Here is a 24441-nt window from a genome sequence, read left to right on the forward strand (position 1 = left end):
ATGTTAACAGTTAATATGCAGCCCAGAGTATGCTACTCAACTTGAACTGAACATTTGAACTGGTCATAATACAAATTTTCTTAGACACAAGCAAAGAGAATAATCTTAGCTGGACAATTATTTGGTTTTTCTATAATATATTACTATATTTTGTGTATTTAGAACATCAATCATGACCTTTATGCACCGTCAGAACATACACTTCAGTCTTCCTGATATAAATGGGAAATAGTAAGACTTTCTGATGTTTAATCTAATTATTAAACTGGTATATACCTGTTGTAACATTTTTACAAGCTCAGGATTAGGGTTAACTGGAAGCCTTTAATTGATGAAACATGCACTGCAGCCTGGCATTATAAATTCTGTACTTTCAAAATTTCAAATCACACACTATTGAGTGTTGACACAGTATATTGTTTAGCTGATTTTATGAAGTTTTAGCTGAAAGTATATACAAAATGTTTAAATGTAAAAGTATTGTAGAGTGTTAAATAGTAAGCTAAATACAACACTGACTATTTAACATATTGTAATATGCAGTGATAGTTATAATATTTAAACAGAAATCCAAATTACAGAGCATTCGGGAAATTGTCCAATACTTTGTATCACATCTGCAAAAGAACTGCCTGTTCTTACAAATGCTGCACCCCTTGAAGCTACCTCTACATTTACTAGTGCTCCAATAAATCCATCTATCAGAGAATCTGTTGACAAACCATGTTGTTTAGCTCGATCAACATGTATCTTGTGGACAGGACTGGTAACAATGTCACCACTATACAGTTCATTTGCAAGGTTATCTACCCACTCAGAGTCTGATATAAAGTAAACAGGGAATTTGGAACCACTGCTTAGTTTCTTTGCTACTGCAATACAGCATTGAAAATGATGTATGGGACTTCTGTATACTGCTGGGTGTACATCACCAGTGATATGTTTAGTTCGTAAGTGTGCTGAAACATATAGTCCAGGTGTTAAATGAAGATCTTGCATTTCTTTATTTATGGCATCAGTGACTATCTTATCATATACAAACAAATAACGTGTGACACACCCAAAAGAGAAGTTGTTGTCAGTTTTAGTAATGCCAAACTGGTCCTTGAGCAGTTTAATCCAATAGTCTTCAAATAATGGGAAAACCTTTTCAAATCCATAGTTAGTGCTTACTGCAACCATATCTTTAGTGTCATCCAAAATAGCTTTAGAAAATTCTGGCCAGTTTACTCTATGGCGGTTGTCTACCAGTGAAAAATCCACTCTAGTGTTTATGAGTACTTGAGGGGGAACATAGTTCCATTTGATAGCATTTGGATGCATCAATTCATTGATGTTAAAAGGATGATTCATTTCTATTAAGAAAGTTCTATTGCTAGCAATTGCAAGCAGTAGAGTTACTGTAATTCCCAATATTCTGTTTCCATAGCCACCACACAAACGGTTGCAAACAAACTTTAGAAACTTTCCTTTTTTCTTTTGCATTACCACTTGCTTGTGATGCTCAGCATAGTCACTAAGAATTGAAGAAATTCTATTGCAGTTTGGCTTTGTGTAGTTGTCACATGAAGGGTACTTGCAAGCAGCTACATAATTAAAAAAAAATTCTAATTGTTGCTACTTTTTAGAAGAGCGTGAAATATGAAAAGTAATATTCTAATACCCTTAATAGTAGGGTCAACAAAGAGTTGTAATTCCAGGGGCGTACAGAGGGGGGTTTCCAAGGGTTTCAGGAAACCCCTTTGGATTTCATTATACAATTTGCTGAGATGATATGCAAGCCTTACTAAAAAAATTGTAACAGTATAGCAGGGAATGTGAAGGTTAGTGTTTTCCTGCCCAAACACGTATTATCCCAAAATATACCACTTTAGTGTGGGCGTTCAAAGGCGCCGCTCGGTATTTAACTTGCATATTGCCCGGGCAATATCATGGGAAAGCGATTGCCAATGACTTTGATGCCCAGCCAGTTCAAAGAAACGAGACGCTTTGACTCGTTATATTGAGCGACATAGAGCTTTGCATTGTGGGATTCGTTTTTGTAGTAGTTGCTAAGCTTAGTAAATAGACTAAGACAGACTAGTTGGTTGTTACTAATAGTACAGTCAATTTGTGAGTGAACCTTAAACTAATTGCAACAAAAGCAAACTCAATAGATTTTGTTTCCTTATTATGTCCTCATTGACAGAAAAAAAAGTCCTAAGGAATCCTCGTGGGGGAACAATGTGAAAATCACTGAAACATAAACCCACTTTTTTTTTTTGCTTCTTAACGCTTTTATGGTTTCACAGTATTTATTGTTATATCTCAGCTAGGATGCTACCTGTATCAAAACTTAACATACCATTAAAAAACTCTTGCAAAGACAAATCTTTTGGTACTAAAATTATCACTCTAGGATAATGTGTTAACAAGTTATTATCAAAATAATATAATTAATACAGGTGATATCAATCAAAGAGATTGTAGCAAATGTCAGTCTGTGTATAACTACTCAACAGGTTCATTATCATTATCATAAGATGTGTTTGTGCACCCAGTTCCCTTGCAGTTACCACAAGCGAGAGTACACTCAATGTTGTGTTTCTTGCATGAGCATCTTAATGTACTGCAGTCAGTCTGGCAGTTGCATCTAATCACCCGTAGCAGATGTTCAGGAGCAGGAGGTAGTGATGTTTGAAGTGGCACAAATCCCTCTTCACACTCCTGCCATCCTCAGTCTATGGGATTAAGTTCTGCAGCTGATCCTTTCCATTCTTGAACTTGAAGGTACACGCGAAGGCTGTGGTACTTTGCTGCTGCTGAAGTTGGTGGCAATGATTGTGGTTTTACATGGGATGTTTTTGAAGCTACTTTTTCACAGAATCGTTTATGTCGGAGGGAATCCAATGTGTCAGTTGACATTCCATTGTAGACTAGTACTAGAGCTTTCTCTCCTGCATCTATCACATCATGTGTGGAAGCTGAATTAGAATGGAACACCTTTGCCTGCTCACGGAACATACTGCTTGCTTTGAACTTGCTAAGGAATGTCCCCTTTCCAACCCCGTCGAGACGTGATGTTGTGTCACACCCAAGAATAGCATGGATGAAGAGGATGTTGTTGCAGATGTCTTGACCAAGCTTTTCTTTTGTGGCTCTGATATTCCAGACACGAAGCTTTTTTGTGTTTTTTTTTGGCTCAGGACGAACGAAGAGGTCATGGGAATCAAGTCTTGCATGGTAGCAGAGCAGGACAATGAGGTCAGTGTCTTCACCAACTAGCACAGTGTTACTGGTAGTAGCTGATTGAACAGCCTTCTGAACAATCAAAAGATCAGCATCTCCAGGTGCATGGTAAGTTTTGCAGTTGTTCTTCTCCAGTTCTGCACTCAACAAAAAAATGAATTGCTGCTTATTCTTTTGGTTGGCCAAAAACTGGTCCTTCTTCATTGTAGTGGTCATGTTAGCAGCAACTGTCACAGTTGCACCAGCCTTTCCTTTGGATCGTCTCTGATGTGTCATATGTTTTGTATTAATATTTTCATAGCCATCAAATACAACTATGGCATCCATGTACTTTCTTGCTACATATTCTGTGTACTGGTGGCAGATGTCTCCATATGTAGAACCGCGAGACCATGGGATGCGTTGTAAAAGTGCTCCACCATCCAGGACATACTGAATGCCATCATCTGGGATATCTACTGGGACACTACTTTCACAAATCTTCCATATTGCATCAGCAACTGCTGGCTTGTCTGCTTCATGGAGCAAAAGAGAGGAATCAAAGAGAGCAGGTGGATAGCTGCACAACTCATGCTTGAAGGCTAACTCCAGATCATCTGATGATTGCATGACAGTAGTAAGTCTTTGAAAGAGAAGCAGTGGGTCAATCTGAATTCTATCCCCATCAATCTTGACAGAAGATGACTTCAAGCCAAGAGTGACTACCTGGTTTTTTTTCTGAAATGTATACTTAGCAGGTGTAGTCCCATTCATTTGTGTCAATATCATGTCCCCGACTGCTGCTGCTTCATCAACATTGACAGCGGGGTGGGCATGCACTCCAGTGGAAATGCTTCTCAGACTTGGGTCCATGCTAAATGGCTTCCTTTCTTGCAAATACTGGAGTACAGTTAATGTGTCTTTCCAGTCACGTGCTTGTCTTGCTGTTGTCATATCCTTATTCTGCTCCCCAGTGTTGTTGTTAACCCCGGTGAGATCCTGCATTGCCTGATTAACTTCTCCACAGGCAGGCCTTGACAGCAGCCACAATAGACGCTGATTTTCAGTCATTCCACGTCCACGTGTGAGACCTCCACTGGTCTTTAAGCTTCTCATCAAAACTTGCTCGATGACAAGGTCAGATGAAAGGCCTGCCCACAGACGGTTGCTTCTTCGGATCACATGTAATCCCTCACTGAAATGTTGCAGAACATTGGGATGTTGAGTCGGGAGGGTCGACATCTGCTGCAAATACAGCATGCCAGATTTAGTGTAGGAGTTGTGACCTGAAGCTGCCATGTATGGAAGCATAGCTTGGATGGACTGCAGATGTAACTCCCAGTTACCTGTACGCTCTGCTCTGATAAATTTGCGTAAAATGTCCATCATGCTCATGTACTGAATCCACAAAGCTGAAGTTCTGGAAGATTTCCTCATGGACAATAAGGTGTTACCACAGTAGTTAACGTTGCAAAACATGTACAAAAAGTAGGCAAACTCAAGATACAATGTATATGATTATAACTTGTTAACACATTATCCTAGAGTGATAATTTTAGTACCAAAAGATTTGTCTTTGCAAGAGCTTTATAATGGTATATTAAGTTTTGATACAGGTAACATCCTAGCTGAGATATAACAATAAATACTGTGAAACTATAAAAGCGTTAAGAAGCAAAAAAGTGGGTTTCTATTTCAATGATTTTCACATTGTTCCCCCAGGAGGATTCCTTAGGACTTTTTTTCTGTCAATGAGGACATAATAAGGAAACAAAATCTGTTGAGTTTGCTTTTGTTGCAATTAGTTTAAGGTTGACCCAATATTCCTGTTAAAATGCCTGTACTATAAAGGATACTGAAGGTATAAAATAATCGTTTGGGCGATTGTGGATGCGTATTTCTACCCACCGCGTATCAGCCTTTGAACAGACCACAGAACAGCAAAGCTACTACTGCTACATTGAAATAGGTTAGTAACTTACAGTCCTAAGTGCTTAACTTAATATAATAACTTACTTACTGTCCCAATAGCGAAGTTAGTTGGCTTAACTTAGTACAAAAATGGTAACAATATAAACTCAATCCCACAATCGCAAGTTTTCTAACATAGCGTGTTGAAGCATAGTAACGTATTAATGACGTTTTAATGTATGGACAACGTTTTGATGGCTATTAGCCCACGCTTTTAAAACCACGATTGATTTTCAGATGCTACTGTATAAAACAAATGGGATGAGTTCTCGTTAGTTCTTTTACCTATTAGGTGAGTGCGCCCCAAGTGGTATATATCACTTATACCACAGCTGCTTGGGATTTTTCTGATATATACACCCAAAGCCCGAGGGCCGCAGGCCCGAGGGCTGCGGGTGTATATATCAGCAAAATCCCTTGCAGCCGTGGTATAACTATTAAACCAGCTTCTTCACTATTAAGGTTGTACCAGTAAACCATGTACTGTCAGTGATAAATATGCAACACTATAAACTACTAATATATTTTAAAAGGTATTAATTTAAAGGGATCCAAGTGACAAAAAGTAGTGAAACAAGAGATCAGTGCTGGTATTACAACATAGCTCTATGGGAAAATCCCTATTTTGGCATGTTATAACTTAATACCAAATTAGGGATTTCCCCACAAGCTATGTTGTGATACCACCATTCATCTAGCTCTTGTTTCACTACTTTTTATTACTTGGATCCCTACTTCATTAATATTTTTTAATGCACTAATCTGTTTAGTTTTTCGTTAGCTATAGCTACACGTATACAGCTATGATATGCACATGTGACTACTTTATTAGAATATTGAACATGGCTAGGGTGACTACTATATTGGACACAATATTTAAGGGGCGTAATTATAACATGCTTTGTTTTCACCGTGCTACCAATAAAAAATGTGCATCTAATGGTCAATCGCTATAAGTAGAGATCATTTAGAGGTGAGTCCCTTGACCGTTATTGGTCCAGCTGTACTAGTTTGTAAAGGGGCATGTCACTTAATCATTATTGGCCTAGTTACCATACGCAAGGAAATTTTGATGCAGGAAAAATTTGACGAATTCAGACTTCAGCAGATTTGACGAATAAAGTGTTGACGGAAATCAAGAAATTGTAGGCAAAACCTGTACTTTTAAGGGCGCTTATAAATATTTGACAAATTTAAATTTGACAAATTAAACCGATTCGCCAAATTCGTCAATTTTTTTTGACATCAAAATTTCCTTGTGTACGGTAGTCCATAAAAATCTTATCGTGCAGGTACGGTGTCTACCAGTAATGTCTACCAGTAAATAAATTTGTGGTGTCTAAGTGTTGATACAGAAAATTAATACTTCAATATGGTTTCCTGATGCAGAGGGCAAACACTCGTTGGAACCCCAAAAGGTACATGCCACTGGTGCTAGCCTTGTGACCGGGATCAAGCTGGCAGGCAGGCAGACCAAAAATCGGATTTTTAAAATTTCAATTTAGGGTTTATAACACTTATTCGACTTTTTGCCAAGTGACAATAAGGAGTCACCAAACACTATTGACAATGACTAAAAACTTTTGCAGTAAGGTAAGTTACAGTAAAAAGAAAATGACACTGCATGGTAATCTAATAGTACAGTAGTACTGTTTAGGTAGGGATTGCACCAATATTAAGCACAGCCTGCCAGAATGCTGCCCTGTACTAGGGTGTTTAGTACAGGGCAGCATTCTGGCAGGCTGTGCTTAATATTGGTGCAATCCCTACCTAAACAGTACTACTGTACTATTAGATTACCACGCAGTGTCATTTTCTTTTTACTGTAACTTACCTTACTGCAAAAGTTTTTAGTCATTGTCAATAGTGTTTGGTGACTCCTTATTGTCACTTGTCAGTGTTATGAGTTGTAGTGGTTCACTGAGGATTGGTATCAATAGTATGCTGGCCATTGAGATAGCACCTCTGCATATAGGTTCTGGTATTTATTAATTTCTCTTTTTGACATATATTGTACACTATACAGTGTCCATTTGTCTCTAGTACTATTTACTTTAGTTTGCATACATACATGGTGATTGGTTGTATTTTTGTAGCAGGTCTATTTTGATGTCACACAACTACAGCAATCATTGATGGATACCTTCAAGTTGATAGAATTAGGCACAATTTCTCTGAGAATTCATGCAAGCAGCATTTGTTTACACTACATTTCCACTGGAATATAAAAAATGGTTTCAAATTAAGGTGTTGATCAAGAAACAATTTGACTTTTGTTTGAAGTGAATAGCTCATTTCACTCCACAGTTATCCTCAGTTTTATTGAACTCTATTTTAATAGGCTGTTTTGGGTGGGTAATAAATCTTATGTACTCCACCTTGTTTTCTGACATACTCCATGCCCTTCAAAGCAATATCTAGGTTTGCCCAATGAGGACGCACTACTAACTTGCGGTGATGTAAATATAATAAGGTGTTAAATTGTGTCATGTGAGCATGCATAGTAGCCATGGCACTAATATTATCATGAAAAATCCAGCCATTTATACTGATGCTACAGCAGAAACAGCCATGGAAGTGGTAACTAATTTGACTACAATGTAAAATATAGTCTAAAGCAGTTATACAGGCACAACATGATAAACCCTCAAGCCCTTGGTAGTGCCCTTGCTTCGCTCTTGTGTGCTACAGGCTCAGGCCTTCGGGTTTATAATTTCCATAGACTCCTATATAACTTGCATAAACTTCTTTGACCCTTGGGGTATAAATTATATACCAATAGGCAGGTGAATTTATAGAATTTCATGGCTGATATTAAAGGTCATAACTTTGAAATAAAATCACCTATTAACTTCAAATAAAATTTAAATAAAAATCAAACTGTTTTATTTTTTTTCACCTATAATTTGAAATCATTTTAACTATATGTAAATTAATGCCTCTGGAAGATAAAGAAAAAATGAATGCAAAAACAACTGTAGAGACCACCAAAAGTCAAATTTGCAATGGCACTATATCAAAAAATAAATGTCATAAGGGGTGCAATTTATGTGGAAAGTTTAATAATTGTATCATGCTCACACTATGCCACTAGCCAAGCTGTGAAAAGGGTGCTGTTTGGTATAAGATTGTGCAATATATCATAATGTGGTTTATTGTGATAGATTTCTATATTGTGATTATGATATAATCGTTTTTATATTGTGGTACTATCGTGACACACAATATACACAAAGTTTACCAGAAAATGATGTTTAAGACAGTTATATACAGCAAAACTTATTTTTTCAATAGAGATTTCCAGTAAGTTAGGCCTGTGTTGTACTGCTACTTTTCATACGTAAGTGATACATTTGTCCACGGTACTTGTGCATGTACACATAACATTATACGTATAATTTACAATTATATGGTATTACATGTGCTTGTGTTAGCATGTGTACACTTACCATCTGAATTCCTTTCAATACGTGGTAAAACTGGAGATGTCCGCTGTTTGTTGTACCACCCCCACCCAGCTATGCAATAAATGATGATGATCGCTGTAGTGAACAAAGCACATTGTCGAGTCATTCCAGTGTCCTTCATTTACAAATTCAGCATGTTTTCTGAAAATAAATTCATATAGGAGTACCACTTTGGGAGCTTATGAACTCTTGGTATATAAAATAGACCTGATGTATATACACCAACAGGAAATGTCATCAGTAACAAAGGGAACCACCCTAATAATAGGCTTTAAGTCTGCCTGCATGAGGGCAGTCATCCACAGCCAGAACACACATACAATAATTACAATTACAGTACTTATAACTACATGTACAATTACATAACAATGCAGCTATATACTTGTAACTTGACTAGATCTAAGTATAAGACTCATATATAGCTACCTGTACAAAAATCACTTCATGAGTTTAGGTGATAGATTTGATTAGTGGCATTGGAAGTGGAAATAGTATCACGACTGTGAAGTAGACCATACAAAGTAGCAGGACCAGAAAGTGTAAATTGTTCTAAATGTGCCCAAAATCTGCTAAGTGTGTTAATGGCTTACAGATCATCATAAAGCAGCAAAGTTTTGGGCTGAAGTGTATGTATATAATTAAATTGCCACAATCTGCAAACTTGTAGCTATTTAGACTAGAATATGTGTGACTATTTCAGCAAAATCCTGCCTATAAAAATTACGTATGCTACAAAGAAAACATACACAAGTTTAATCGAGCTATTACTCAAAGAATCAAGACTCAAATCAGTTAAAACCATATCATATTTGCCTGCTCATGGAATGAAAATCTTTGTTTTGTTCATGTAATCCAAACAATATGTGCGTCACATGCGTTTGCTTACAATGTGGTAGATATAAGCAAGATCATTGTCATTTCTTCAATGAAACTACCTTCATACATATATATGTGCAAGTGACTGCAGGGCTAGAAGTTGATTTGCTAGTCCATGGTGAACATTTTAAGCCAAATCCAAATGCTGTAGACTAATGCAAATGGAAATTATAGCTGTGAATGGAAGTGCCCTAGTTTATTTTCAGTATAGCTAGTTGCTGTACAAATTGATTTCCTCACTCTTCCTACTGTCTAGTGGAAGTTGTGCAAACTAGGTAGGTTTTAGCTGAGATGGTTACCTATAAAGAGATCTCTATAATATTACACAAAAAATTAGAATCTTGTATTTGAGTAGGGATCCTAAAAATAAAAGCTATGAAATAAGGGAGGTCTCATCTACACCTTGGCTATACTAGTGCATATTTAATTCCTACTTTAGTCATAGAGTAAGTTATCCATTCTTGGACACTAGTATACTCAGACACTCATTCTCATAAACTGCTGGATGGAATCATGTGAAAATTTGTGTGGACATACCTTCACAATTAGACTTCCAAGTTTGAGCCTAAAATCTTATTTGGTTGTTGTACTAGACTGGATCAAAGTCATTGCTCATAGTCTGGACAAATTTCATGTATGCTCAGATACCAACTGACGTAACATTTCTTCAATACAACTGCCTTCCTACATATATGCGCAAGTGACTACAGGGCTAAAACTATATCTTGGTTGATTTGCCAATCCACAGTGAACATTTTAATCAAAATTTCAGTGATGTAGATTAGTGCAAACGGAAGTTATAGCTGCGAATGTAAGTGTCTGTAGTTTATTCTCAGTATCCATTCCTTGGACACTAGAGATAATGCTGAGAAAATAAAAAAAATAGGAAGTTATTGTGCAAATTAGGCAGGTTTTGCTGCAATTGTCACAAATACCAAAGGTATATTTCAGCGAGCCCCTACCCCAATGATCCAAGAGACCATGGCAAGCCCATGGAGCATGGTGTGTAACACAGATGTTGAGAATGAATGTGAAGAGCCAATGCAGTATGGCTGTCTAAGTCTATACACAGTAACAACAAACTGGTGAACGCCACTACTAAATGTAGTGAACGTCACTACTAATGTCTGCCACAATACTCACTATTTTTGTGTAGTGACGTTCACTACTAATTTTGTAGTGAACATCACTACATTGACCACCAAGTAGTGACGTTCACTGCAAAAAGTAGTGACGCTCACTGCAAAAAGTAGTGACGTTCACTACAAAAAGTAGTGAGTATTGTGGCAAAGCAATTCACTACTAAATTTTTACAGTATAGAGTAATGTATATAATGGCAAAAGCTACAAAGAAATTAATAGGTTATGAGACACTATTAACATATCAGTACAGTAGCCAGGATTTTCTTGAAGAGGTTTCAGATTTTACACCTGGTTGCTTCCCCTAGACCACGTTTGAACGAAAATGATGCATACACAAAATGTGCCCTTAGGCAGTAGCATTAATAGGTGCTGTTTGTGCATCTAACTAGTTAAAACCCATACACTGCTGTTTATGCAGCTTATACAAACTGTAATACTAATCTTCACTTTCAGACAACATGTTGCCGACAACCAACTTCAATTCCTAGTACGAGGGACTGGCCCTCCACCTTCAGTCCCTTAATTGGCAATACTTTCTTCCAAGTATACATTATTCTCGGCCGGTCTTCCTGTTGACAGTCAGTAACTTCAGACTTGGCTTGTACTCCAATATATTTGAGACATCACATGCCCAGGACAAATATACAAACCATTCATCAGGTAAAGATACATCAACTATTCATAGTTTGTGCTGACCTGACACATGTATAACACAACCACTCAAGTTTATCGCAGCTGCTGCTTTGTAATATGTCTCAACCAACCAACAGCCCTTCATCATTCCCACCATATATAATGTGCGCAATTGATCACGTGATGCAATAGATCTTGATGACTTACAATAGTTCAGCATTATTGCAATGAGACCCTCAAAAGTATAGTACAGAGGAGCGCCAGTGTGCAATTAGCTAGCATTAGCTAGCGGAGAACTCCAGGACTGTAAGATCTGATGTGATTTTTTAAAAATCTGCCTCTGAAAGGGGGATCCTCCCTGGCTATGCCCTTGAGTAAACATCAAGGGAAAGGATGTGATTGTGAACCAATTGTAATGAAGAAATCACACTTGGGTACTCCTGTTTCTGCAGCTAGCAGGGAGTTAAACCATCATGGTAGCTGGTTGATAGGCCACTATTTCATGATTTTCTGTTTTTCATCAGCACCCGCATGTATTTTCACCGTTGCACGTATTTCCCCATTATTAAAGATATTGATTAACCAAATATTGATGTGCAGTTCAGTTTTCAAGATTGCTGCACTCATACAGTAGCTACCTTGCACAATGTAGACAAGAGAATGTGAAAGATTGGTGCAATGAATATTACAAGTAAGAAGTTAATCCTCGAGTGAAACTAACCACATGACAAAGGATGACTATGTGTAGCTACATACATGTTGTTACCAAACTAGCTATGTTGAGTTAGTGATAAAATTGCCTGTTATGCAAAGATTATCAGGTCCTGGAGAGTATAGAGGTATGAAAATAAGTTTAGCTAGCTATATTGTGGCAAGTACTAGGGATAAAATAGTAATGACCTACCTGCCTACACTCTACATTCGGAAATTTCTGATAAAAAACAGAAAATCAATTCAGTTTGTGGCTTTTGCCCTACTACATCACTCCCTGTAGACCTAGACAGCCATGTTGGCACTGGCTAACATCTTCCTATTAAACACTTTGGCATACCTTAATGTCACCATAGCTGACTCAGGCCAAATCTACATACATGTTCATTTATCATTAAATCATTAGCCAGTACTACTTACATACCACATTACTGGATGGTATATCATACAGTACGGTAGCAAGAGTTCATAATATAAAAAAAAGAGCTCTTTTTATATTATGAACTCTTGCTACCATACTGTATATTATAGAACTTTGCGTGGGCGAGATCAAAGGGAAAAGTGTACTTTATATTTCATAAAGTACACTCTCAGCCGGCCAACTGTTTCATCGACCACAAAGAGTGCTTTATTGCACCGCAAAGAGTGCTTTATTCACAATAAAGCACTCTTTGCGGTGCAATAAAGCACTCTTTGTGGGCAATAAAGCACAGTTGCCCACGTGCCTTAGTGTAGGCTAATAGCCTACGGGGCTCGCGCCAGTACGACTAATCACCCAAGCCGGTGAAGGCTGATAGCCTCGCCGCGCTGAGTGATCAATCACCCCAGCCAATACGAGTTCTACCACTGGATTACTTTTATAGACATACCTAAATGCTTCGATGATGGGTGGGAGAAGGTAACGTTGCTGTTACGTTTGTTAATGTAAACGGACAACTCCTGGAGATATCACGGAAATACTTCACCATGTGACTCGCAATAGAATCGATTGTGGGCTGTGAGCAAAACCTGCCAAAAGACGCGATGAACGTCTACCATGCCAAACTATGGTGAAATACGCGTGAGTTACTTTGTTAAACTAGTTTGTGTGCGTTTAGGCTGCTAATAGTTCGTGCAACGCTTGTTAATTACGAGTCCTAGTGTATGGTGAAGCTACACGACTAGAAAGTTCCATAAATCATTTAAAGCATAGCCTTGCTCGTGCTATACGAAAAATAAAGTACTCGGCCGCGCGCCTCGTACTTTATTTTTCATATAGCACTCGCGGCTATGCTTTAACATATACTTAAAGATCACAGCTGAAGGTTTGGGTTTTTCTGGCCAAAAATATCACCCAAAAATCAGTTTCACAATACCATCCTGGCACCTTGGCAGTATTGGTTAGGTATAAACAAACCCAAAAATACTTTCAGCATGACCCTAAATAATTGCTGCTAGAAATTTAAAAAAACTTTTATTCAGTGGAATTTTCTACTGACTAACTGCTAAACGCACACAGATCTCTATTCAGACTCAATGGATATGGTAGAGACTAAGGAAAAACAACAGTTTCCATAAATCAGGAGCAGATAAGTACTGAAAATGCTTCTGTATTCATTTGAGTCCAAATAGAGATCTCTGTGTGTTTAACATGCTGGCTTGTTCGACTCTTGCTTCTTTTGTTTTTTCAGTGATCTCTATTTCCCATATTTTATTTAAAAATATACATATATATATTACACTAGTTTGTTTACTTTTTATAAATCCATTTAAGGATAGCTAACATGATAGTAAGAGGTACTGGTGTGGTGCTTGATATTACATGGTATTAAACACGTATATCAAGTCAGTTATCATGTGCAGTAGCTGTTAAGATATTATCAGAGTTAACAAACACTAGTGTATTGCTTCTTTACAATTGAATGTACTTTGTACTATACAGCTTTGATATATATTATGTATATCCAACTGTAGGCAGTGTATAGCATGTTGTGGCCAGCAATAGTAATATATGTACACAAGTACCCAGTGGTACACAACATCATTGCTGCTCTGGTATGGACTTAATATACTGTGGTTCAATATAGGTAATGATATAGGGTTTCCAAATAAACATGTTAATGTAAATAGATTAGAACACATTGGTTTTGAGACTAAGTCTGAAGATCAATGATAAAGTGAACCTACAAGAAGCTAATTTGTTTCACAGTGGATTGTGCATGGCTAGCTACACCAACGACAATGGCATAAATCATGATCTTGGTGCAACATCCAGCTGTAGTCATATACATATCAGGGGCGTAGCTAGAAATTTTAAATAGGTGAGGCAGATCTTTGCAATGCTTATAATGATTCATGCATGCACTCTAGTGTGTTAGCAGGGGTGTAGCCAGCCAGAAGGTGATGGAGGGGCAGGCATGCCCCCACAAAACACCCAAAATCGTTCATGATTGCAAAAAAGGCAATGGTGGGCTAGCCAACATACGGTGTCGTATTACTACAGCTTAAACAACTAGCTACATAACTATTTCAGTACTGATTGCTTCCAATGGAGTTATATTTGTTGAGTATCATCGCACGTGCCACAACTGTACTCCAACAAATTCATCCACAGTTCGGTAGAGCTATAGTATATTGTTAATATTTTTAGTACAAATACAAGTTACTTTATGTACTGTGCTCAGTCCTAGCACACTGCTGACAGGATGATGTGTGTTTACTCACTTCACTCGGCGAAATTCAAATGCCACATATTGCACAAAATCCCACCTGTCTTGCTAGCAGAACTTGTAAGCTTGTGACTGATCCGCCTAACTGACTGACAAAGTAAAAAAAATAGACTGCACTGCTGTACAAAGGTCCAGTGAGATTGACTCGAGAAAATAAACTTGGTACATTTAGCTAACACTTTATCACCTCATAGGCAGTAGGTTCGTAGAATCATCTGGTCTCCTTTGTCACTTGTGGGTTGTGACTCTGCCACGGAGAAGTCACATAGAGCGGGTCACTCATTTTAGATTCAAAAATGCTCTATCACGCAAGTAATCTAGGCTAAATATAGAAGTATGTCTCTAATATTTTCATTCAGTGGACTCAGGAGCGAGTTGAATGTTGTGTGTGCGCATTCACTAGCAACCCCTGGTGATACCGCATAGTAGCGCACATAATTTATAGTTATTTGCGTGTGAGTTTAATACTGGTAAACTTGTGACAGAGGTTTTTAAAAGAAAAACAACACTTAGTGATGGGGGGAAAATCCCCCCCCTTAGCTACGTCTCTGTGTGTTAGTACAACCAACATGCATAGCATGCTCCAGCAGTCCAGCTAGGGGTCTGTGGGCATGCCCCCCAGGAAATTTTTGAAAAATAGTTACAAGATCGAATCTGAAGGTAATTTTAGTCCTACTATTTGCAAAGAATGCACATATTATGGTATTTTATGTATGTAGCTAGTTTGGACCTTGTCTTCAGAAATATAAGCACTGGTATATGGTAGTATTGCATGCAAAACATGTCAATTCAGAGGGTCTGGGGGTATGCTCCCCTGGGAAAGTTAGACCTGAGCTTGATTGTGAAAGCAATTTAAGTAGTTTATCAAAACTATTATATCAAAAATTTGCTTGACTGTTGTATTAGGGTGAGTGCTCTACTAGGATGAGTGCTCTATTAGAGTATATCGATTTTGCTTAATCAGTTTCTTAGTAACCCCCTGGAGCTGCCCCTGGATGGACTCTTACTATGTACAATAAGTTGAACTAAATAGCATTATTAGCATTATAATCTTTGTTAATGCAAGCTTTCATGATCAATGCATCTAAAAGGTCCAATGTAGCACTCATTTCAGTCACTAATATTTGGTGAGGCAACTGCCTCACTTGTCTACATAGTAGCTACGCCTCTGCATATGGAGTAGCTTGTGGAGATTTGCTCCAGGTGCACTGATTTGTTCACTATAAAACTGAATAGTTTCTACTGTATTGACACTTTATACTCACGTATCTTTTCAGTCAAAATACGTATTACAGGTTCGCAAGTACCTTGAGAGAGAACAGCTCTTAGCAAATAGGATAATACCAAATGACGGTTGAAAATCCGCTTGTCATTTTGACAATGAAAGGAACCAATCATCTGCAATACATTTCTTATTGAGAATTCTGATGATTCTTATAGATTAATGTATATCTCGTGACATGTTAGGATTGTCCTGCTAGATTGTTAAGGCCTATTCTTAACAACACATAGTGAGCACTGATAATGTAAACTATAGCTTGTCAAAACGATGCCAAAATTGGTGGTTGAATACGCAGGTTATTTTGAGTGAGATTCATACAGTGTTTTGGCATGAAGCGTCATGCACAGCAATACTTTAAGCATGAATGGCTCTCTAGAATTAACCCAGAGCTTATCAAGATTTTATTAAAGAATTTCTGTATGTGTACAAAAGTTCAATGCTCCAATGTGCATGTCATGAGTACCTCATATGAAGAAGTTTGTGGACATTTGCTATACTATGTCAATGGCAAAAATGCCAACTGGAACAATACATTTCTCTTGAAAATGATTAAAAATGGAATTAATTATTGCGTATTTCCTACCTCATGTCCATTTAGCAACTTTCCGAGTGTGATACATGTAGAGCAACTCACTGTGAGCACAATGATGCTAGAAGAAGCCCAATTCATGGAATTTTGGTAAGTCAAAATGGCCTAGTGTAGCAAATTCCCCCATAAATTTTGTACCGAGCATTTTGGTGTCATACAATTAGTGGTATAGTAACCATGACACGATAGATATATACCTCAGATTCCAGACTAGAACTTGGGTAATTGTGATACACAAAATTAAAGGGCAAGTAACAAAAAAGAAAGAATTTAAAAAAAAACCATATTACTAAGAATATGTATATGAATCTTTTACATTGTTGAGTTAAGAAAGCTCTTTAGATTTGGAAAGAGCAGTGAATGGCAATTTAAATGGGCTTAGCAGAAGGAAACTAGAGGAAATTTAAGTGCATAATTTTGAGGTTGAAAATCACTTTAGGGTGGATATTTACTCTAATGGCATTCCAACCTCTTGACACCCATTAATCCTCACTACATTGGTGTTTCACTGAAACAAAAGTGCTGTGAACTAGCTCTGCAGATTAGTTTGCAAAATTTACAGTATTTCTGTGGCTTAAGCACAACGATGTCTAGTCTTGCATGGCCAAACTACTTTTTTTCTCTTTATCATTGGATAGGGTGAAAAAGGGCCTGGTCTGGTTCAATCCCACAATTGTCTTGACACATCACATGTAAGGTTACATCACAAGTACGCAGTAGCTACTAATGCATGGCCCCATGTACTTGTGATATAACAACAATAATTGACTGAGCTTACCCAAGAATCACTAAAAGGCTTATAACTGATTCAATCATTAGTAGATTTTTAGACAGTGATTGGATTGTAAATGCTTGTAAACGCTTGTATTTTGTAGATGCAAGCGGCTATTACTTGAAAATGCATCATGTTTCTTTGGATAACACTACCCAATTATCTGGGTAGTGTTAAGATGAATGTGACATTTGAACCAGACCAGACCCTGTTTTTCTCCCTAGCAATGACAAAGAGAAACAAGTTGATGTTGTGCTACTTCTAAAAACCAGACGCCATGCAGCTAGCTAAGAATTAACCAACTGTGTATAATGTAACTATAATACATCAAATTAATTTTTGGAATTTGTAATTCATGGAATTTTTGTAATTACATTGCTATGCATTGCTAAGGAATTGTTTGTTAAACAAACCGCTTTTAACAACATGTACACACAGACGTATCTTCTAAACTGTTTTATAGTTTAACTATCGTGTTTTTCTCATAAATTCTCTCGACAAAGTCTCAAAGCTGTCCTTCAATTTTTTTCTAGCATACATAGGGGACATGCCCACTTTCAACTTGAATGGATAGGCTATTCCTGGTAGTCTATGAGGCCTGCACCATTGTTTTTCAGTTGTTAAATGCCTGTAAAACTTGAAGGGAAGGTAATTCACAAAGACTAAGGAGAGTTGCCACACCTGTATTTCAGGCCGTACAAAAGAAACCACCTCAGAGCAAAGTTAACTCATGCGGAAGTTTCATACAGACTTCAGTTTACTTTTATTTCGTTCTTATGTGCAAGCTGCTTTTACCACACACACGCACGCACGCACGCACACACACACAATTTCAGTAAACCAGGCGCATGCCCACAGCCAACCTGCAGCCAGCTGTGGGCGCACACCTGGTTTAAAAAGCAGTGTGGCTATGTGAGACTACAATTAGTGGTGTCCTGATATGCATAGCCAAATACTCTGTCCATACTGTTACAGATAGTATAAGGTGTAAGTAACAATTAAGGCGACTCCAAATAAATTCCCTGTTTCCCATCCACTGCTTGTATCTGGTTACTATCAGGTCTAAATATTCCATTATTCCATATTCAATATTCTTCAATGTTATTCTTGCATATTGTACAGGCTCAGTAAAAAGCCATCTTGTAACAGTGTCAGCTCATGTGTCAGCAGTGCTATCAAGTTGGCACAAATTCACGTTTGTGTTATTCTCGCAACTTACAAAATGGAAGCTTAAGCATGCTTTTGTGCAGCTTTCTATGGTTCTGCCAGACAAATAATGACTTGAAAAGTTACCAATCTTATAATGCAAACAGAGAATTTATTTTGAGTGGCCTAAACTCTAGTATCCTAGTCTCCCTACTTACTCAGGGACTTGCTGTATCTCTTTTTTTAACTTCATAGCTACCTCCCTAATGTGTCCATAGCCATATTACTATGAAAGTAAAATTAAAGTATACAAGTATATCAAAAATTTTGAATTTAAAAATAAAGTAGGGATCTATGCTATAAAAAGCACTGAAACAACGTGGTCCTGAGACCACACAACTGTCTATACTGAGTCTCTTTCTCTACTAAGTTACTGACAGATTAACAATCGATTCTTTAAGCAAATCACCACATACAGCAAAGTAACATCAATAATAAAATAAAGAGTCTGTCTATTTATGCTATAACTTTAGGTCAGTTCTAGAACTATCTTTAATTAACCATTGTTATCACCTTTTGAGAATGTTTATTACTTTACAGGTTACAGTTTTTTTCTCTCCTCCACAAGGAATGTCAAGCTACAATGGTGAATTCAATCAAACAGTACAACCAATCATCCCTACTGTGGTTGGGTGCCAACATCTATCATTATGACACCTAACCACAGTAGGGATCATCGGTTGTATTGTTTGATTGTAATTTAAATTCATCATTGTAGCTTGACAATCCTTGTTTCAGTGCTTTTTATAGCAGAGATATACCTACTGTATCTATAAATTTAAAATTTTTGATATACTAGTTTGTTGAGTTTTTAAGTTCAGCTGTAGCGTATAGGTGTACTGTTTTAAACTGCATAATTTTTATAACTATATAGGGAGAACAACAGGATCTTGATCATGTAGAGATCGGAATGTCTGCAGAGATTTAAGTATTGATGATGAATATCAGTTTACAATACAGCTGCACAGCATATATAGCTAATAATACTGCTATATAAACATTGATGAGATAATTAAAGAAAATACAACACATACCTGACCAATTAATGAGTGTAATTATCTCATTTTAAATTATATAGTTAGCTATTAAGTTCCTGAACACCTCATTAAAGTACATACTGTGCCAAAATTGGAAGTGCATAGGCCCATATAGTACCGTGCACAACTTACCTCTCATCAATCCCTACTTAAACAGTCTACTGTACTGTTTAATGATTATGCCTGAAATGTGTTTTGGATCACAGGTCTATGTGACTTGCATATAACATATATGTAGGCTAAGCCCACCCCACACACAAAAGAAAAGGCATGTGTATAGTTGGGCATGTGTATATAGTTAGAGGGTCTGGTCTGTATCAATACTAGCACTTGTCTGTGCACAGCCAGCCTTGTGTGCTTCTATCATGAATGTGACTAAAAGCTGTTACCAAGAATGGTAAGAAGCGAGGGGTGCGACACCTTTGCAAATCTGTACGTGATTTGAAATCATTTCATGATTTTAAACTTGATTTGTGATTTGAAACGTCACACATAATCAGTTGCCATATAGTGTGATTGGTAAGGCTATTACTGGGTTCTGAAGGACATTAGTTGATGATTAAAAACTAGTATTGTATCACTGTGAGCTAGTTGTATTGCTTATAAATAGGTTTTTGAGACTTGTTTTCAAGTAGCATTAATTACTTTCATGGGCGAATCGCTATTTGCTAGCTGAAGGGCATACCTGATTTGTAGAGGTCTCATACCCCCGAGTAAGAATCCACAGTCATGCATTGCAGGGGCGGATCCAGGGGGGGGGCGGCTTTGGGGGCTGAAGCCCCCCCCCCCCCCCCCTTCATATTTAGGCTTTACTTGATCAATATGTTGAGTATTATAATGAAATTTTGTCTTAGCATAATTATATGATCACTAATAATACAAATACTCATAAAACCACCTTATAAACATCTTTCCAAGGTATTATCAGTGGATTTATGCTAAAGTTTATGCAACAAGGACCTGGATCAGCATTGGAGGTGTACGAGATCGAGATACTCTAATAGAGCAGTCAGCTAACTACTTTAATAGAACATTCACTGGAAACTTGTAGTTGGTTCTGTTATGGAATTTTTCCAAATCTGCCTGCGCCTATACATAGAATGAAGTGCATTGGTCTGTTTAAAGGGCTTCATTCATCTACTTGTGTATATAGTTAATATGTATGACAATACTTAATTCAGGCACACAATTACCATTGAAAATGCTCTCAGATTCAATCTTGTATTGTTCAAATTTCAAAATTTTCCACTTTCAACATTCTTATTCTAACATGCACATATTCAGTGTTGTGCAATTGTGAGAGGGGTGCATCATGCACTTGGTTGTCTGTACCTACCCAAACTTTTCCATTAGCAAAATGCTTCAGAGAACCATACCTAGCTATAATCTAAAGGCAGTATATAAAATATCTACAGGCAGAAAATATTATGAATTTTATGTGGAAATGTCTCCAAATTGCAGTATTTTAGCATCTATTTTTCAAAATTTTCCTGGGGGGCATGCCCCCAGACCCCCCTAGTTCCAGCATGCTTTGTATGCTGGGAAGTGTGCTTTGCACACCTCTACCCAAGAGATTAGTACCTTGAGTTAGCCCCCCCCCCCCCCCTTTTATAAATCCTAGATCCGCCCCTGCATTGCAGAGAAACCTTATCAACTTTGAATCAGATTGGTACTTGCAATTTGCTCAAGTGCTATAGTATTGACACAGACCAGGCCAGAGCCTCGGGAGCAAGGGTCTGGCTACGCTAAACTGAGAATATATATGTGACCAGATTTTACAGAACCGAACCAAATTGCACATCAGGCAAAATCAAACTAACACCACCAGTGGATAGCTACACTATCGTACTACAAGTTTTGACCCTCAGCACTACTCAAACTACACGACGCTGGTTTTAATAGACGTCTTTTCTGGGTGGTGTGGAGTGCCCAAATGGCCTTGTGAAGGACCTGGCTTGGCAAGAATCAGTGGTTTACTGGTGGACAGCCTTATAATGTTGGCCAGACGTGTTCTCTGTAGATTTTGCTACATATCAGCCACTAAGGAGCCAGCACAGCCCTGTAATCTCGTGTCCGGACTCCAATCGTGGTCTGCCTCCATTTTGAGGCCTATCTTTTGCCCTCCCCGCCACCCCCCTTTTGTGAGCACTCGTGATACTACTTCGCTCGTCCAACTGCTCAGATTTTCTATCTTATTTGGCGGGAAACTGTACAAGCAGCTACAAGTACTGGAAGTGGCTTGAAAGGTAACAGATTGATGCATCTTTTGTGTAAATTTCATACGCGTACTTGCTATCCTTGGAGAGTTATGTTGGCTTCAATTCTTTAAAACCGTTTATCTCGAAACTTCTAATGTGCGATTTGGATCGTTTTTCCAAAATCCAGTCACATATAGGCATGCACCTGAGGGCGGGACAAGCAAATGCCCACCCAGGCCAAGCAAATGCCCACCTAGGCCAAGCACGAATAGACACAATATTGCGTACCTTGCTTTAATCTTCGTTGAGAAAACATCAGCTGTTTAGATTCCGCCGGTTTGCTAAGAAAAGCTCAAGCTCAACAAGTGCTTCCGCTGCAGATCGTGACGTGTTTACACAGCTTCTAATACACAGCTTCTACTGCGGTTCTAAGAGACCTTGCGCGACAACAAAACAAATGAAAATCACGTGCACAAGATTTCGTCCAATCAGATCAATTCATTTTTGAAGTTCAAACTATAATTATCGCACGTGACGTTTTGTTGTCGCGCAAGGTCTCTTAGAACCGCAGTAATACAGTCTATTTCCGGTTGGTTGACTAGAGAAACGAAGTGTTAAGTCACGTGCTTGAAAGTAGCCAATGAGATCAGTAGCCTTCAGTTTAAACTAGCGCCGTCCGCCTGGCGTGAAATTTCATTGGTTATTTCTATTCACGTGATATTTTTGCATTTGGCTTACGTGGACAACCAACCTGAAATAGACTGTAGTTCTTGCGCGACAACAAAAACAAGCGAAATCACGTGCATAGAATTTCGACCAATCAAATCGATTTATTTTTGAACTTCAAACTGTAATTACCACACGTGACTTCCGCTTTAAATTTGTCGACGCGCAAGAACTATTAGAACCTGTGTACTGGTAACTTAACGCATGGCATCACATGATCGCATTTTTAAAAGCTGGAAGCACCCCTATAGCCAGAAGCATGGAGTACTTTGTTGATCTTAGAAGCATTTAACTAGCTATAATTAATAACTTGTAGCTACAAGCTAGCTAAAGCTACTAGCCTGAGTTAGCGACTGATAATAGCTACTTAGCTATACAATTGTATACCGCATGCAACTTATTAATTTAACTTGCTAGACTACTTTCAAGTGCTACAGTAACCATGCTGGCATGCAAAGTTTAATAGGCAGTGGCGTATCTAGATTTTCCCTATTGGTAGAGCACAACTTGGGCACTGTATATGTTGCTGAAGGCAGGGCGGGGGCATTCCCCCCAAAAAAATTGAATTTCAACAGCTGAAAAATGGCATCTGAGGCCATTTCAGCTACAAAAAACATGGTTTTAGATTCTCATGAAGTAGTTTATTTAACCTGTTCAGATTGTACAGTAACACTAACAGCATTAGAACAAGACAACACTAGACTAGCTACACCTACACAGGCACTGATGCAGCTATAAGGACATCACTTGTTTTTGATGTGTATTTAGTATGCCACTGGGAAGTAAATTTAGTATTTTAAGTAACTATAGTAATTTATTTTTGTGTCCCATCAAAACTTCCTTTTTTTCCAAAAGGAAGTTTTGAGTTAGTGTAACACTTTTTCATGTCTTCAAATGCACCTCCCTGAAATTAGGTTAGGTAATTCTAAGGCTGCAACACATGTTGCTGTCAGACCTTCAGTGCTGGTCACTGTAAAGTGCTAATAATAATAATAAAATAATAAATATGTTTTGTGAGATTAAGTACTGTAGTGTTTTGGATGCTTCATACCTACGATTACATTGCCAATAAACAAAGCAGAGCAGTATAATTAATGATTACATCCACATAGAGTCTTGAACGGTGTAATAACTGTTACAATAACTGTTGTGTATGTAGCTATAGATATAAATCATGACTATTGTAAAAAAATACAACTGTTGATAATCAATCATTTCTATTGAAGAAAAATATATCACTGTGTTAAATGTGTTGATCATGACCACACAGTCTGCAATATGTAGCCATGTATTGCAGACTGTGTGGTCATGATCAACATATTAGACACAATAATTATTATATTTTTCTTCAATAGAAATGATTGATTATCAACATATGTATTTTTTTACAATAGTCATGATTTGTATCTGTGTGGTTATGATCAACATTAGCCACAAAAATATTTTTTTTCTTTAATAGAAACCACTGTTATAATTTTTTCTTCAATATATATATATATATATATATTATAATACAGTGGTTCCAAGAACCTTATGTAAATATATACACACATGTTTACAATGTGCTGTTAAAAAAAAGATTTATATGAAAGATTGGTTTAACATTTCAATATGTGTCAGATTATTATTCCAACATGTAGCTATCTAGCAACTAGGATTGATAGATGTGGTCTTTTCTTTTTAGTTTAATACTTAGATGTTACATATGGTATACAGTAAGTTCCTAATCACTTTCTACAGTACATGCAAGTGTACTGCCTCTGACATGCATTATAATATGTGACTGGGCCTGCAAAAATAGGGCATGCGGGCACATGATTTTTGCCTAATTTTTCAAAATTTCATCACTAATAACTTTTTGTACAATTATGCTATTGCAATGAAATTTTCAGTGCTTAGTAAACATTTAATTGCC

General features: G+C 37.5%; 1 protein-coding gene and 1 pseudogene across 3 annotated transcripts; both read right to left on the bottom strand.

The window, feature by feature from the left end:
* Positions 1-428: 428 nt before the first annotated feature.
* Positions 429-22259, bottom strand: LOC136268150 (uncharacterized). 3 transcript variants are annotated; one of them, XM_066063400.1, is made up of 3 exons: positions 22089-22259; positions 8628-8720; positions 429-1586 (listed from the first exon to the last, which is right to left on the bottom strand). In XM_066063400.1, exons 1-3 carry the CDS (start codon positions 22114-22116, stop codon positions 559-561), a joined length of 1149 nt encoding a protein of 382 aa, XP_065919472.1. In that variant the 5' UTR covers positions 22117-22259; the 3' UTR covers positions 429-558. The 3 variants fall into 3 exon arrangements, with proteins under 3 accessions (XP_065919472.1, XP_065919470.1, XP_065919473.1); XM_066063398.1 differs by having other exon boundaries at positions 8628-8786; positions 22089-22258; XM_066063401.1 differs by lacking the exons at positions 8628-8720; positions 22089-22259 and adding an exon at positions 5224-5326.
* On the bottom strand, positions 2383-4610 carry LOC136268149 (uncharacterized; annotated as a pseudogene).
* Positions 22260-24441: the final 2182 nt, after the last annotated feature.

The sequence above is a fragment of the Dysidea avara genome, chromosome 10 (genome assembly GCF_963678975.1).
Source record: "Dysidea avara chromosome 10, odDysAvar1.4, whole genome shotgun sequence".
NCBI classification, from domain to species: Eukaryota; Metazoa; Porifera; class Demospongiae; order Dictyoceratida; family Dysideidae; genus Dysidea; species Dysidea avara.

Coding starts and splice junctions, on each gene's coding strand:
- LOC136268150 (XM_066063398.1), bottom strand. CDS start 8,766: ATGAAGGACACTGGAATGACTCGACAATGTGCTTTGTTCACTACAGCG. Junction 1,587..8,627: donor TATTGAAAGGAATTCAGATG/GTAAGTGTACAC, acceptor TTAATTATGTAG/CTGCTTGCAAGTACCCTTCA.